This window comes from Heterodontus francisci, chromosome 2, assembly GCF_036365525.1.
Source record: "Heterodontus francisci isolate sHetFra1 chromosome 2, sHetFra1.hap1, whole genome shotgun sequence".
Taxonomy (NCBI): domain Eukaryota; kingdom Metazoa; phylum Chordata; class Chondrichthyes; order Heterodontiformes; family Heterodontidae; genus Heterodontus; species Heterodontus francisci.
Genome location: NC_090372.1, coordinates 141,391,573 through 141,409,332, shown reverse-complemented (window position 1 = coordinate 141,409,332; position 17,760 = coordinate 141,391,573). Strand labels below are relative to the sequence as shown.

General features: G+C 41.9%; 1 protein-coding gene across 1 annotated transcript in view; it reads left to right on the top strand.

The window, feature by feature from the left end:
• The window catches only part of LOC137347208 (contactin-associated protein-like 2), a 1,554,138-nt gene that overhangs the window by 248,745 nt on the left and 1,287,633 nt on the right, over positions 1-17,760 (top strand). The window contains exon 7 of the mRNA XM_068011439.1: positions 5,899-6,163. Within this exon, the coding sequence (XP_067867540.1) occupies positions 5,899-6,163 (265 nt within the window). The remainder of the gene's footprint in view (positions 1-5,898; positions 6,164-17,760) is intronic.

The following is a 17,760-nucleotide window of genomic DNA, read 5'->3' as shown; positions in this document are numbered from 1 at the left end:
AACTCTAATTCGATTAATGCCTACGGATACACGACATGCCCACGCTAGCATGCATATGCGATACCCAAATGCAGATAGAGATAGAAAAGAGCAGAAGAAATAAAGTGAAAAAGTTTGAGGCAATATCTGAAGATGGTTTTGGTTACTGTTCTTTGAGTGCGCTGTAAAGTCCTTGATTGTAGGTAGTTCTTGCTTTTCGTTGGGGCCCAGTATTCTTCCTAAACCTTGTTCAATGTTGGAGACTTTTCTCTCGTGAAGTTCATGTGTCCTCAGTGGATCCAGAGGCTTGCGAGAAAGAGATGGGAGCAGACAGGAGAGGCCTTCTCAGTCCAAGAGCAAACAGTCTTTTCCAATTCAAAATCTCTGTGGCTAGTTCAAAAAAACTTGGACCAGCCAGTTAGTCATGTGACTGGTTTAACCAGTCCTGGTTTTTGTGGATTGTATCACCTTAGCAGTCTCTGGAATGCTCTTCCATACACCTTCAATGTCTGGTGATCAAAATCCATTGTGGGTTGAATGTGTCAGGGAATGGTCCTTCTGTCTCCACAAGCACTGTCTGTTAGTATGCAAATGTGTTTCAGCTTCGTGTCTGGCAGCCATTTTCACAGGCCTTCTCTTCTTCCCAGCAAGTTTAAAATCAATGTTCATATGACAAAATTAATATGCCTCATTCTTGGCAGGTGGGGGCCTGCATGACACCTTCACACCCAGCAGAATGAAATGTGATTTGAGAAAAGCGCATTTCATTGAAAAGGGTTGAGAGAGAAAATATAAGATACAGGAAAAAGCATGCGCTTCTCTCTGTCTCAGTCATTCACATTCATTCACAAATCCTTAGACTTATTACAGCCTGTCCTTTCTTGTTCAAGTTTAAAATCAATGTTCATATGACAAAATTAATATGCCTCATTCTTGGCAGATAGGGGCCTGCATGACAATTGGTTATGCATTTTTTTCTTCTTTTCTACAAGGCAACTTGTTAAATGTTTCAGAATTTGGCACTAATGCTGCCAGATTAAATCATTTCGATATGTTACTTTATGTATATACTCAGGTATGACCAATCGATCTGAACTGAAATCTTTATTGCCTATTATTGCAGGTTTTTTTTCAAATTTCATTTAAACTTTCACCCTTTTTTCTTTTGAGGTTTCCCCTTATATTCATACATCAGTAGAGTGCATGAATAGCAAATCTGCCCCCAGGTTTAAGCCAGTACTGCTTTTCAACAGCACTACTAAGAACAGCCAAGGGTGATGGGCCCTTGATCTCCCTCCTTTCCTTGTGGCAAGCATCCATCCTTCCCTTTGCACCTTTTCTTTCCCCTTTCACATGGCATGTCTGAGTTCAGTGACTCATTTTATGAAGTCTGGTGAGTGTGAGGCTATATCTTACCACCTTATGGTATAGCACTTAAAATCTCTAGTACTCTCCAGCATCACTTGCTTTTTTTTTAACCGAGCAGATTCTACAGAAACCTTTGTAGACCTGACAGTCCATTATATAGAGCTAGCACTACTCTTAACAACAAGACTTCTTGGGCAGGACATGTATTAACAGTAGAATTAACTGGCAGTATGTGCCTGTTTCCTGTATTAGCTGCAGCTATACAATATTTTCCAGAGATAGTTTGGAGCAAATGTCCATTCTTATCCAGTCAGATATTGTGGACGATGCATTGTTTAGGAGCTATGTAGATAGTAGTTGATTAAAGTATGAGCCTTGCCTCTGTGTCAAAAGTTTGGGCTCAATTTCCACAAACAGAGACTTGAGCGTGTAATCTAGGCTAATGCCTCAGTGCAGTACTGGGGAAGTGTTGCACTGTTGGAGATGTAGTCTTTCGGATAAGATGTTAAACCGAGATGCGGGGTTGAATTTTATGGAAATGTGAGTAGTCCCGTCACCGCGACTAAAAGTAGGAACTGAGGCCTCACAGGCAGCAATTTACTGATGGCGGCCAATTAAGAGGCTGTCACCATGACTGCCATCCAATTGAGGACAGCAGCCTGCCTCCCTGAGCTGCCAACCCAATCAGAGCTTCAGCAGCACTGCAGCCTCGGCAGCACCACCATTGGAGGGAGCCACTACTAAGGCTGCACGAAGATAGCTGAGGCACCTTTGAAGCCCGTGCTGGACAGGCCCCAGAGACTGGGAGGGCGGTTCTCCTTCCAGTGGTTGTGCCATAACCGCGGGGTGACCATTGTTGCTGGGGGCCCCTCTGTGCGCCATAAAGGAGGGCCCCCCGGGAACCCGCTGGGATGCTGCCCAGCTTTACCTGGCGGTCTTCCCATGTAGTGACAGCCCTTCCTGACACCAGTAAAATGTCAGCGGGGACGGTAGGTGGCACAATTTGCCACCTAATGGGTGGCCGCGACGCTGAGATTCCCACCATTGGTCATATGCCATGGCGGTGGGAAGAAATCGGGTTCCCTCCCAACCCCTTCCACCACCCTTTTACCAGCCCTCCAGCCTCCTAACCTGTCTCCAAAGGGCTAGTAAAATCCAAACCGCTGTCTATCCTCTCAGGTAGATTTAAAAGACCCCATAACACTATTCGAAGCAGAGCAGGGAATGTCTCCTGCTATCCTGGTTCATATTTATCGCCCAACATCATCACTAAAATAGATATATGATCATTATTCCATTGCCGTTTGTTGTGCGCATATTGGCTGCATATTATAACAGTGACAACTTTAAAACTATCAAGTTGGCTTTAAATCACTTTGAGATGTCCTGAAGCCATTAAAGGTGCTATATAAATCCAAATTCTTTCTTTGTTGTTTGTGTTAACTTGAAACTGCAATCAGTTTGATATGTTGCCACAGATATCTCTGTTGCTAAGTATCGATAAGACTATCGGGAAGTACTGCTATTGATTCATGTGCACTTGGTAACTCAAAGAAGACATGGTTGAAATACTGATTTATGAATCAGACTATAGTTAACTTCTGAGTTAGCACTGCAGCTTGCATGTGGGAAAATCTTGGTAAAATGGCTAACCTATATATTTGTATTATATTATAATATAGACAAAGGTGAGTCATGTGCAACAGCAAGCAAAAGTTTAGAAGTAACCTATAGAAAACTGAACCTCTTATTAGTAATAGGTTGACTATTGGTCTCATACTGAAATTATAATTATTATCGGCTGGTAAGCGAATCTAGCCCCAGGATATGAGCAATATACAATTCACTCACTGTAATCTTCTCTAAAATAAAATGACCTCTAATACAATACAGTTTGTTAATGGTTCATCCCCTAATGCTGAAACCATGTAAAACATGATCTATAACATGCTTTCAAATACCGCACAAAGGCAGATGGTTTAGTGCATCACATTGTTGCTTTTTGGCAGTAATTATGAATTCTTCTCCTCAGGCTATAAGAATATCATTATAACAATAGATTTTTGGTCTGCTCTAACTGTCAGTTACTCCTCTAACCATTTGAGGAATATGTTATAACTTCTGTTCTCAATAACTGTTGCTATGTATCAGCAGTTTAAAAATTTGTCTTGGTAAACATACCCTTCACTAAGCTATTATAGCAGAACAATGTGACATCCGTACTGCTGATACAAGTACCATTTTAAAATGAACAGCTGGAACTGTCTTCAGTCAGTAATCATTACTAATCAGGTCAACAAGGAAGCACAGAAAAACATCAACACAGATTGTTTTCCATAAAGTACGAGCTGTGAAAAATCATTTTCTTGTTGATTTGAATCGAGTCCATTTAAATACCTGGAGTGCGAGCATTTTGTTGTTGTGCAAAACACGAGTATTGAAATCCAATTCCTGGATTACTTTGTTGATCTTGCTCCTGTATGCAATTACACATTTAAAATATGTTTTGCTGAAGGTTGGTTTGATTTACGTTGGCACCATGTAAATCTGTGCTCACATGCAATTCAGTTAGATAGTCATGATGATGAGTAAAAGTTTGTGTTTCCCACAAAGTCCCATTTGGGAGGATGGCACAACATCTGTACATCACAGTAGGCTGACCCCAGCTTAAAATTATCTGGTTTCAGCCTCATCACCCACATCTATAATCACTGATTCAAATCCTGCAAAAGCTTATAACTGTACCCCCTTAGAATATCGTGCACAAGAGACAAGAGTACAATTTTTTCATTTGCAATAACATTTCTTACACTGAATTTTTAGTGTGCAAATTTTGGGACAATTTCTTTGTTGCAGTGTTTAATGTAGCATCAGACCAACACAATGCAACTTATAAACTATAACCAAATGTCTTTGTTATCCCTAGATTTTACAATGATTTATGACAAAAAATATAAAAATGAAATAGTATTCTATAGACATATAAATAACAAAAAGAAAATTAAGATAAGGATAGCGCCACTAAGGAATGAGCTAATGAGGTAGTAGAAAAACATTTCGAAACTGAAAAGACAATAAAGAAATTTAATCAATAATAGTCAGCATGTATTTCAGAAGTGAAGGTCATGCCTTATTGAATTCTTTGAAGAAGTAGCAGAAAGAGTAGACAAGAATACTGCAGTGGAGGTGATGTACATGGACTTTTAAAAGGCCTATTATTGAAAATTTAAGACTTACGTGTTAAGGCCTCAATGATTTAAGGTCAAAGCATATGGAGTCAGGGGACAAGTACCAAAATGGATAGCAAACTGGCTACAAAGGAAAAAACAGAGAGTAAGGGTTAAAGGTAGACTGGCAGAATATAGGAAGTGTTACTCCATATGGATCAATTGTGAGACCATTATTGTTCACCATTTCCATAAATGATTTGGACTCTGAAATTGGAAGTACGATTTCAAAATTTGTAGATGACAGCAAATGTAACTTCACACATAGAATGGTATCAACAGGATGTGCATGTGCAAAGAATTAATGACAAAGCGGTACTCAAGCATCTTCAAGCAAGTCAACACTGATAATTCTTTAAGGAAAATAGAATGGTAGACAATCAGTGCAGGACAGGAGAATTAACCTCCATCTCTCTGAAGGAAATAAAATGGTCTCATAGGTTAGTTATAGGCCTTTGTACGTTGTGTCCTTGGCTAGAAGAGGCAGCACAGAACAAAAAGACAGGACAACCTGAGGAGGCATTTCTCTGCTGAGAGAAAGAAAAACTAGCTGTGCTTCCCCACCATAACCTGATACAAATTCCCGCCAGTATCCCCCAAAATAGCTGTCATTGTTTCCAAGGCAATGAATTTAATCAAAGGTGTAACGTAAGTGATCTCATGTAGTTCTCCCACTGAGCTCGTGAGTAAAGGCACTGCCAGCTGCAGCGGTGAACAAGGTTCAAGGCCTCATTTGTGCTGCATTAGCTAATCAATTGGCAGCAGTTTGGTTACTACAATTAGCCTCAATACTGCTAGATTATGTAGCCAGGACCTGCTACTTGTTGTCTTGATGAGAGAAGTAATCTAAAGAAAGAAAATTTATATAGCACTTTTCATAACCTCAAAATGTCCCAAAGTGTTTTGCAACCAATGAAGAAATTTCAAAGTGTAAACACTGTTGCAATGTAAGAAACATGGCACTCAGCAAGGCCCTGTTAATATCTTCTTTGGATTGGTGCTATGGGATCTTTTATGTCAACCTAAGAGGGCAAACAGGGCCTCAATTTAATGTCTCATTTGAAAGACAGCACCTCCAACAATGCAGCACTCCCCCAGTACTGCACAAGAGCATCAGCCTAAATTTTGTGCTCATGTCCTGGAGTGGAGCTTGAACCCACAACCTTCTGACTCAGAGGTGAGAGCACTACCAACTGACACATAGGAAAGGAAGTGAATCATCAATTTAAAGTGGGAAGGATTTTGCACTGTATTTGTGAAAAAACAGTTTATGTAGAGGAGTACATTTGAACTACTAATGCTTGCCGTTTGGTTTTCCTTTCAGGGTAATCTGAGCTTCTCTTGTGTGGAATCTCGTGCTGTACCTGTGTTTTTCAATAGCAGCAGTTATTTACAGCTGCCTGGACACATGAACCAGGACTTGTTTTCAGTCAGCTTTATGTTTCGAACTTGGAACCCCAACAGTCTGCTCTTAGTCAGCAAATTTGCCCCAGGCTATGGAATGGTGGAAGTTGACCTCAGTGATGGAAAAATCAGCATTAACATTAGTATCAATCAGACAAAGGTGAACAGCATCGAGATGTCTGCAGGTATGTGATGATACAAATAAAAACTGTTGAAATCTTCAACTGAGCTTTGGATAAAACTGCAAATATTGAAGATGAAATTAAGTGTGAGGCTCACCAATGAGACCTCTTTAAAATTCAAAGAATTCTCATTAATTTTAATATCCTGTTTTGATGTGTCTGCTGATTTTTTTTTTAACACTTAACAACTGAAAACGTGAGATAATTACTTTAGGTGCGTTACTGATCCTGACAGCATGAAGGAATGTGGTTATTGTACACAGTTTAAATTCCACAATTCCTGAAACCATCTGGGTGGGTGAAAGTATCTACTGATGTTAATTCAACTCCTTTCACTTAGTTTTGTTATATTATCTCACCCACCCCCTCCGTTTACAGTGGATAAAGTAGCATAGTGGTTATGTTACTGGACTAATTATCCAGAGGCCTGAACTATTGGTCCAGACACATGAGTTCAAATCCCACCATAGCAACTGAGGAATTCATATTCAGTTAATTAAATAAATCAGGAATAAAGCAATGTTATCAGTAATGGTGACCGCGAGAGTATTGGATTGTTGTAAACATCCACTGGTTCACAACTACTGTTCAGGGAATGAAACCTGCCATCCTTACTTGGTTTGGCTGACAAGGGTCCTCAGAATCATAGAAAAGTGGTTGCCTCTAACAGGACCTCACAAGCCATTCAGTTTTGTTTTATTCTTTCTTGGATATGAGCGAGGCTGGCAAGGCCAGCATTTATTGCCCATCCCTAAATGCCCTTGAGAAGGTGGTGGTGAGTTGCCTTCTTGAACCGCAGCAGTGCATGTAGTGTAGATATACCCACAGTGTTGTTCGGAAGGGAGTTCCAGGATTTTGACCTAATGACAGCGAAGGAACAGCGACATAGTTCCAAGTCGGGATGGTGTGTGGCTTGGAGGGAAACTTGCAGATGGTAATGTTCCCACGTGTCAGCTGCCCTTGTCCTTGTTGATAGAGGTCGCAGGTTTGGAAGGTGCTGTCGAAGGAGCCTTGGCCAGTTGCTGGAGTGCATCTTGTAGATGGTACACACTACTGCCACTGGTAGAAGGAGGGAATGTTGAATGTGGTGAATAGGACGTCAATCAAGCAGACTTCTTTGTCTTGGATGGTATCGAGATTCTTGAGTGTTGTTGGAGCTGCACTCATCCAGGCAAGTAGACATATTCCACCACACCCCTAACTTGTGCCTTGTAGATGCTAGATGGGCTTTGGTGAGTCAGGAAGTGAGTTATTCGCCGCAGAATTCCTAGCCTCTGATTTGCTGTTGTAACCATAGTAGTTATATGGCTGGGCCAGTTAAGTTTCTGGTCAATGGTGACCCCTAAGATGTTGCTGGTGGAGGATTCAGCAGTGATAATGCCATTGAATGTCAAAGGGTTATGGTTAGACTGTCTCTTGTTGGAGATGGTCATTGCCTGGCACTTGTGCGGCACAAATGTCACTTGCCATGTATCAGCCCAAACCTGACTTTTTTCCATATGTTACTGCATGTGGGCAGGGACTGTTTCAGTATCTGAGGAGTTGCAAATGGTACTGAACACTGAGCAATCATCAGCAAACATCCCACTTCTGACCTTATGATTGAAGGAAGGTCATTGATGAAGCAGCTGAAGTTGGTTGGGCCGAGGATACAACCCGGAGGAACTCCTGCAGTAATGTCCTGGAGCTGAGATCATTGACCGCCCACAACTATGAGCATCCACCTATGTGCTAGGTATGACTCCAACCAGCGGAGAATTTTCCCCCTGATTCCCATTGACTCCAGTTTTGCTCGGGCTCCTTGATGCCATACTCGGTCAAATGCTGCCTTGATGTCAAGGACAGTCACTCTCACCTCACCTCTTGAGTTCAACTCTTTTGTCCATGTTTGAACCAAGACTGTAATGAGGTCAGGAGTTGAGTGGCCCTGACGGAACCCAAACTGAGCGTCACTGCGTAGGTTATTGCGAAGCAAGTGCCGCTTGATAGCACTGTCGACAACACCTTCCATCACTTTACTGATGATTGAGAGTAGACTGATGGGGCGGTAATTGGTTGGGTTGGACTTATCCTGTTTTTTGTGTACAGGACATACCTGGGCAATTTTCCACATTGCCAGGTAGATGCCAGTGTTGTAGCTGGACTGGAAATGCTTGGCTAGGGGCGCGGCAAGTTCTGGAGCACTCTCATACTCTAATTTCTCCCTTTTTTTATTTATCCGCTGCTGATTTCTAAATTGTTCCCAATTTTTTGTCATACCACTAATCCTTGCAGCATTGTATGCCTTTCCTTTCAATTTGACACCATCCTTAACATCCTCAGTTAGCCACGGATGGTGCATCCTTCTCATAGAGTCTTTCTTTATCAATGGAATACATCTTTATTGAGGGTTATGAAATATCTCCTTTAAATATCTGCCACTGCTTCTCTACTGCCTTATCTTTTAACTTATTTTCCCAGTCCACTTTTAATAATTCTGTCTTCATAGAATCACAGAATAATACAGCGCAGAAGAGGCCCTTCGGCCCATCGAGTCTGCACCAATGCATTAAAGACACCTGAACTGTCTACCTAATCCCATTTGCCAGCACTTGGCCCATATCCTTGAATGTTATGACATGCCAAGTGCTCATCCAGGTACTTTTTAAAGGATGTGAGGCAACCCGCCTCTACCACCCTCCCAGGCAGTGCATTCCAGACCGTCACCATCCTCTGGGTAAAAAAGTTCTTCCTCAAATCCGCCCGAAACCTCCTGCCCCTCACCTTAAACTTGTGTCCCCTAGTAACTGACCCTTCAACTAAGGGGAACAGCTGCTCCCTATCCACCCTGTCCATGCCCCTCATAATCTTGTACACCTCGATCAGGTCACCCCTCAGTCTTCTCTGCTCTAGCGAAAACAACCCAAGCCTATCCAACCTCTCTTCATAGCTTAAATGTTCCATCCCAGGCAACATCCTGGTGAATCGCCTCTGCACCCCTCCAGTGCAATCACATCCTTCCTATAATGTGGCGACCAGAATTGTACACAGTACTCCAGCTGTGGCCTTACCAAAGTTCCATACAACTCCAACATGACCTCCCTGCTTTTGTAATCTATGCCTCGATAGATAAAGGCAAGTGTCCCATATGCCTTTTTTACCACCCTATTAACCTGCCCTTCTGCCTTCAGGGATCTATGGACAAGCACGCCAAGGTCCTTTTGTTCCTCGGAACTTCCCAGTGTCAGGCCATTCATTGAATTCTTCCATGTCTCATTACTCCTTCCAAAGTGTATCACCTCACACTTCTCAGGGTTAAATTCCATCTGCCACTTTTCTGCCCATTTGACCATCCCGTCTATATCTTCCTGTAACCCAAGACACTCAACCTCACTGTTAACCACTCGGCCAATCTTTGTGTCATCCGCGAACTTACTGATCCTACCCCCACATAGTCATCTATGTCATTTATATAAATGACAAACAATAGGGGACCCAGCACAGATCCCTGTGGTATGCCACTGGACACTGGCTTCCAGTCACTAAAACAGCCGTCTGTCATCACTCTCTGTCTCCTACAGCTAAGCCAATTTTGAATCCACCTTATCAAGTTACCCTGTATCCCATGTCCGTTTGCTTTCTTGATAAGTCTCCCATGTGGGACCTTGTCAAGGGCTTTGCTGAAATCCATGTAAACTACATCAACTGCACACCCTCATCTACACACCTGGTCACATGCTCAAAAAATTCAATCAAATTTGTCAGGCATGACCTCCCTCTGACAAAGCCTTGCTGACTATTCCGAATTAAATTTTGCCTCTCCAAGTGGAGTTAGATTCTCTCCTTCAGAATTTTCTCCAATAGTTTCCCTACCACTGATGTGAGACTCACTGGTCTATAGTTCCCTGGCTTATCTCTACAACCTTTCTTAAATAGTGGGACCACATTAGCTGTTCTCCAGTCCTCTGGCACCTCCCCGGTGGCCAGAGAGGAATTAAAAATTAGGGTCAGAGTCCCTGCAATCTCCACCCTTGCCTCCCACAGCATCCTTGGACACAAATCATCCAGACCTGGAGATTTGTCCACTTTTAAGCCTGCCAAAACCTCCAATACCTTGTCACTCCCTATGACAATTTGCTCAAGAACCTCACAGTCTCTCTCTCTCAGTTCCATATCTACTTCCTCATTCTCTTGGGTGAAGACAGATGTGAAGTATTCATTCAACACCCTACTAATGTCCTCTGGCTCCACCCACAGATTTCCCCCTTGGTCCCTAATGGGTCCTACTCTTTCCCTGGTTATCCTCTTCCCATTGATATACTTATAGAATATCTTGGGATTTTCCCTACTTTTACCAGCCAGAGCTTTCTCATGTCCCCTCTTTACTCTCCTAGTTGTTTTCTTAAGCTCCATCCTACACTTTCTGTACTCCACGAATGCTTCCATTGATTTGCTCTCTCTGTATTTGCTAAAAGCCTCTCTTTTCCTACTCATTGTACCCTGAATGCATACCCTTGTAATTGCCTTTATTTAAGTTTAAGATGCAAGTTTCAGACCCAAACTTCTCACCCTCAAACTGAATCTGAAATTCTATCATGTTATGATCACACTTGCCTAGACGATCCTTTACTATGGGTCATGAATTAATCCTGTCTCATTACACATTCCTAGATATAAAATAGCCTGCTCCTGAGTTGGTTCCAGGACGTATTGTTCTAAGAAACTGCCCCTAATACACTCTATGAGCGCATCCTCTAGGCTACTTTCCAATTTGATTTGTCCGATCTATATGAAGATTAAAATTGCCCAAGATTACTGCAGTACCTTTCTTACAAGCCCCCATTATTTCTTGATTTATATTCTGTCTTACAGTGTAGCTACTGTTAGTAGACCTATAAACTACTCCCATCAGTGACTTATTTGCAATTTCTTATCTCCACCCAAACTGATTCTACATCTTGATCTTATGGTGGCTGAAAAAATTAGATGAATGCTGAAAACAGGAGATGGGTATATTTATATGTGCATAACTAAGAATCTTCTTCTTTGGCCTCCTTATCTCGAGAGACAATGGGTAAGCACCTGGAGGTGATCATTGGTGTGTGGAGCAGCGCCTGGAGTGACTATAAAGGCCAATTCTAGAGTGACAGGCTGTTCCACAGGTGCTGCAGAAAAATTAGTTTGTCGGGGCTGTTACACGGTTGGCTCTCCCCTTGCGCTTTTGTCTTTTTTCCTGCCAACTGCTAAGTCTCTTCGACTCGCCACACTTTAGCCCCGCCTTTATGGCTGTCCGCCAGCTCTGGCGAACGCTGGCAACTGACTCCCACCACTTGTGATTAATGTCACAGGACTTCATGTCGCGTTTGCAGACGTCTTTAAAGCGGAGACATGGATGGCCGGTGGGTCTGATACCAGTGGCGAGCTCGCTGTACAATGTGTCTTTGGGGATCCTGCCATCTTCCATGCGGCTCACATGGCCAAGCCATCTCAAGCGCCGCTGACTCAGTAGTGTGTACAAGCTGGGGATGTTGGCCGCCTCGAGGACTTCTGTGTTGGAGATACGGTCCTGCCACCTGATGCCAAGTATTCTCCGGAGGCAGCGAAGATGGAATGAATTGAGACGTCGCTCTTGGCTGACATACGTTGTCCAGGCCTCGCTGCCATACAGCAAGGTACTGAGGACACAGGCTTGATACACTTGGACTTTTGTGTTCCGTGTCAGTGCGCCATTTTCCCACACTCTCTTGGCCAGTCTGGACATAGCAGTGGAAGCCTTTCCCATGCGCTTGTTGATTTCTGCATCTAGAGACAGGTTACTGGTGATAGTTGAGCCTAGGTAGGTGAACTCCTGAACCACTTCCAGAGCGTGGTCACCAATATTGATAGATGGAGCATTTCTGACGTCCTGCCCCATGATGTTCGTTTTCTTGAGGCTGATGGTTAGGCCAAATTTATTGCAGGCATCGCAAAACTAAGAATATGCATGCAAAAAATAGAAAATGAAGAAAATAATTTTTACTTTAACACGATTTCTGTTGTTGGATTTCTTTGGGGAGTTATTCGATATCTGGACAGTATGCTGTCATTTTCATTTTCAAGCAGGACTGTAAACTTTGATCAGTTGGCTTCTGAACTTGCTTCATATGAAATTCATATTGAAAGCACTTGCTCACACAGGAAGATGGACGGTGTGCCATATGCATATTTCTTCAAGTTACTTTATGTGTCCGGCAAAGAATTCCAAGCTAACGACAATCGATCGAGGTCACCAGCTACAGGTTCCCAACCCCTGACCTAGAAGGATAAGGACATAGAAACATAGAAAATAGTAGCAGGAGTAGGCCATTTGGCCCTTCAAGCCTGCTCCGCCATTCATTGGGATCATGGCTGATCATCCAATTCAGTAGCCTGTTCCGGCTTTCGCCCCATGCCCTTTGATCCCTCTAGACCCAAGAGCTAGATCTAACTCCTTTTTGAAAACATTCAATGTTTTGGCCTCAACTGCTTTCTGTGGTAGCGAATTCCACAGGCACACCACTCTCTGGGTGAAGAAATTTCTCCTCATCTCAGTCCTGAAAGGTTTACCCCGTATCATTAGACTATGACCCCTGCTTCTGGACTCCCCACCATTGGGAACCTTCCTGTCAAGTCCTGTTAGAATTTTATCGGTTTCTATGAGATCCCCCCTCACTCTTCTGAACTCCAGCCAATATAATCCTAACCGACTCAATCTCTCCTCATATGTCAGTCCTGCCATCCCAGGAATCAGTCTGGCAAACCTTCGCTGCACTCCCTCTATAGCAAGAACATCCTTCCTCAGATAAGGAGACCAAAACTTCACAGAATATTCCAGGTGTGGCCTCACCAAGGCCCTGTAGAATTGCAGCAAGACATCCTTGCTTCTGTACTCGAATCCCCTCGCTATGAAGGCCAACATACCATTTGCTTTTTTTACCACCTGTCGCATCTGCATGCTTACCTTCAGCAACTGTTGTCCGAGAACACCCAGGTCTCGCTGCATATTCCCCTCTCTCAGTTTATAGCCATTCAGATAATAATCTGCCTTCCTGTTTTTGCTACCAAAGTGGATAACCTCACATTTATCCACATTATACTGCATCTGCCATGCATTGGCCCACTCACTCAACTTGTCCAAATCATCCTGAAGCCTCTCTGCATCTTCCTCACAACTCAACCTCCCACCCAGTTTTGTGTCATCTGCAAATTTGGAGATATTGCATTTAGTTCCCTCATCTAAATCATTAATATATATTGTGAATAGCTGGGGTCCTAGCACTGATCCCTGTGGTACCCCACTAGTTACTGCCTTCCATTCGGAAAAAGACCCATTTATCCCTACTCTTTGTTTCCTGTTTGCCAACCAATTTTTTATCTATCGCAAAACGCTATCCCCAATCCCATGTGCTTTAATTTTACATGCTAATCTCTAATCTGGGATTTTGTCAAAAGCCTTCTGAAAGTCCAAATAAACCACATCCACTGGCTCCCCCACATCAACTCTACTAGTTCCATCCTCGAAGAATTCTAGTAGATTTGTCAAGCATGATTTCCCTTTTGTAAATCCATGCTGACTCTGTCTGATTCTACCACTGTTCTCCAAGTGCTCTGATATCAAATCTTTGATAATGGACTCTCGAATTTTCCCCACTACTGACGTCAGGCTGACTGGTCTATAATTCCCTGCTTTCTCTCTACCTCCCTTTTTAAATAGTGGGGTTACATTAGCTACCCTCCAATCTGTCAGAACTGTTCCAGAGTCTATAGAATCTTGGAAGATGACCACCAATGCATCCATTATTTCCAGGGCCACTTCCTTAAGTACTCTGGGATGCAGACCATCAGGCCCTGGGGATTTATCGGCCTTCAATCCCATCAATAGGCGCATGGAAATCTCACTACTGCAAGCTCCCCTCCAAGTCACACATCATCCTCATTTGGAAATATATTGCTGTTCTTTCATCGTTGGTGGGTCAATATCCTGGTAACTCCCTAATATCATTGTAGGAGTATCTTCAGCATGTGAACTGCAGCAGTTCAAGAAGGTGGCTTAGTATTACCTTCTCCAGGGCAGTTCGGGAAGGTCAACAAATGCTGGTGTTGCCAGTGACGCCCACATCCGATAAATGAGTTCAAAAAAATTAAACAAATGTTTTTTTAAATTGACACAAAACAAAAGAATGTGAATATTAATTATAACTTTTTTATATACACAGCCTTAATGATAAGATTCTCCTTTTAAATGGCTGCTATTAACCTGAATAGATTGTTAGTAATATTTTGCCTATGTGCCATTTCTACTGCCAAGTTACTGTATACTGATCATTTAAGACTGGCTGATCTGTTGAATTGTTCATGGATATTTTACACAAAGGCAAGGAACCTTATCACTGCCTCATATCGCTTTAGATGGTTAAACACAAGCATCACCCCATGTGCACAGTTAGAACCACTGAGCCTTGGCTTTGTCATCCTTTGCATAAACTCTCCAATTTTCAATAAGTGGGACTTTTCCCTGAGAATTGCACACCTTCTCGTCACACTGGGCAAACAGAAATTCTGTGTGTGAGGATTTTTCAATTGTCTGAGCTGGAGACTCAAACTTGGTGATGGGTTTCTGTGTGTGCCTGGCACCCAGCTAATGGAGAAATCCTCCTCAAAAGCAAAGTAAAATAGATTTGAAAAATAAAATCAAGAAAAGAATAGCCCTTATTATGGGTATGCATTAAAAAGTCATTTGTGAAAATATAATATCCTCGTGCTTTTTTTAATTAAATAGCGAGTTGTGAATCTTCTCTGGGGAGCTTATTGGGAAGAGTTATTGAACCAGAGGATGTGAGGAGCTAAATTAACATTGACAGAAATATAGTTATTAACCTAGGGAGCTTCAACGATCAACTGAAGTATGTAAATCCAGCTCTATTGTACTGTTGGGCTCAGTGATTCCTTGAAATTAGTTCCCAGATGATGTAATCAGCACTTCCTATTTAAATATTAAAACACTAGAAAAAAAAAAGAAATGCAATAAGTCTGAAGGCTATTGGAGTCAATCAAAACTGTATTCTAACAGTAATATAATTTTTAAACGGAGGTAAGATTTTGGCCCCGAATTTCCTTGGACATTCTACAGTTGTGTTGTCGTAGCTTTCTCTTAAGTTTGACAGAAGCGCTGTTTAGATACATTACCCTGCTCATCTTCGAATAGTGCTGTGATTTATTTTGCATCTGACAGAGTAAACAGCACCATGGCTTGATGTCTCATCCAAAAAACTGGCACTCATAACAGTGCAGTACTACCTGAGTGCACTGAACTGACAGCATAGATTATGCATTCAAGTGTCTGGAGTGGAGCTTCAGCCAAGTGGGCAAATGAAACTTAATGAAGACAAGTGTAATGTATCACACATAAGAGGGAAAAATATAACACTTATACTCCATGATTGGTATTGAAATACCAACAAATCAAGATGCAGACGTCTTAACAGACTTGATGTTCAGCATGTTCAACCAGTGCAAAGTAGCAATCAACAGAGCCAACAGGATGTTGATCTCCACAGCCAAAACAATCGAATATCAGTCAAGGGCTGCGGTGAATAAAGTGTGTGGTGCAACTTGACTATTGTATTTAGTTTTGGTCACTGAAGAAATAAGACAGAATTCAAACACTGGAACCAGTACAGAGAAGAGCACGAGGTTGATCCTCGGGTCTAAGTTGTGATGAAAGAATGGAGAAACTTGGGGTATTTAGCATGCAACGGAGCATCTGAGAATTGATCTTATAACTGTATGAATGTAGGAAAAAAGTTAAGCTAGAATATTGCTCTTTAAATTAAATTGCTGGCATAAAACTAAGGAACACAGTTTTAAGCTAGTAAAAGGTAATTTTAAGACTGATATAAAGAAATTATTTTTCACAGAAAGCATTATTGGTGTGTACAATAAACTACCAGATTTAGTCAATGAGGTAAAAACCCTGGAATCATTTGAGAAACAACTGGATGTTAAAGTTGTTCAAGTTTCTCTGGATAGATGAACTGACAAGTGGGCTTCTTCATCTGTAATTATCTTGTGAAACAATTCATACTGATGCAAGCAGCATTGTCTCAGATAACAACCAATGCAAGCCATTGGCATGGAGTCAAGGGACATGTAGTTCATAGCTTTTAAGACGTACTCTGCATCGATCTGTTTTTAATGCTGACATTAGATGTAAAATGTAGAGAGGTTTTTTCTTAAAAAGGAAATCACAGAATCACAGAATCGTTACAGTGTAGAAGGAGGCCATTCGGTCCATCGTGTCCGCACTCACTCTCTGAAAGAGCAATTTCTTCAGTTCCATTCCCCCACCTTCTCTCTAAAACCATGCACATTCCTCTTTTCATGTAAGTGTCTAATTCCTTTTTAAATGCTTCAATTGAACCTGCCTCCACCACGTTCTCAGACAGTGCATTCCAGACCTTAACCACTCGCTGCGGGAAAAAAGTTTTTCCTCATGTCACTTTTGCTTCTTTTACCAAATATTTTAAATCTGTGCCCTCTCATTCTCGATCCTTGCATTTGTGGGAACAGTTTCTCTCTATCTCCTCTGTCCAGACCCCTCATGATTTTGAATAACTCTTATCAAATCATCTCTCAGCCTTCTCTTCTCCAAGGGAAACAGTCCTAACTTCTCCAATCTACATTATTGAAATTCCTCATCCCTGGAACCAATCTCATGAAATAAAATGATAAAACATGAATGAGGAAAGACCCACAGTCGAAAGATTCTGTTGGCATCACTCACTGTCATGATTTCAGTAGGATAGGTCACTGATGAGACAGTCAACTTTTCAGTCTCTTCACTGAGACATTTAGTTTTAACTGTATTTATTTTATTAATTCAGTACTTTTAAAAGTAAAGTCCAACCAATTGTAGGACACATCAGCGACCAGAATAAGCGGCCACACGATTTTTAAAGGCTGTAACTGATATTGCTGCTACCATTTTTGAAAGCTGTTAGCCTAATGCAAATATTTCATGAAAGAAAACTAGGTGAAGTGAGCAAATTGCACACAAGTCAGAAAGTGCACCCTCAAGCGTGTGACTAAAGACCAGCTTATCCCCAGGGAGTAAGTCAGGCGGAACTCAGCAAACTTATCCAATTACTTTCTAACAGAGGCCGAGAGGAATGATGCAGGTTTTGTGGAAAAAAAATTACCGGATTACATAAGATGAATTGTAAACCATGCGAGAAATTTTTTGTATGCACCAGCAGTTTCTAATTGAAGAATCCCAATATATCTGGGGATCCAATCGAGAAATAGGCCATTGCCTGATCAGAGCATCTCCGCCATCCACAGGAAGAAAGCCGATCTCATCTCTAAGATCTGTGTGGCAGTATGATTCCCTGGAGAAAGTAGCAATCTTTTCCCTTTCCAGTTACATTGAATCATGGAATGATTATCTGAAAGCCCATTTATAGTATCAAAGGAGAACTGTATCAACACATGATTCATCTCCTGTTTGCTAGTAAAAAAATTTACAATAAAAGGAGTTAAACTGTTTAAAAAGTTGCTCAGTGAGAAAGAAAATATTGGCTATGCTTTTGTAAACTGTAAACCAT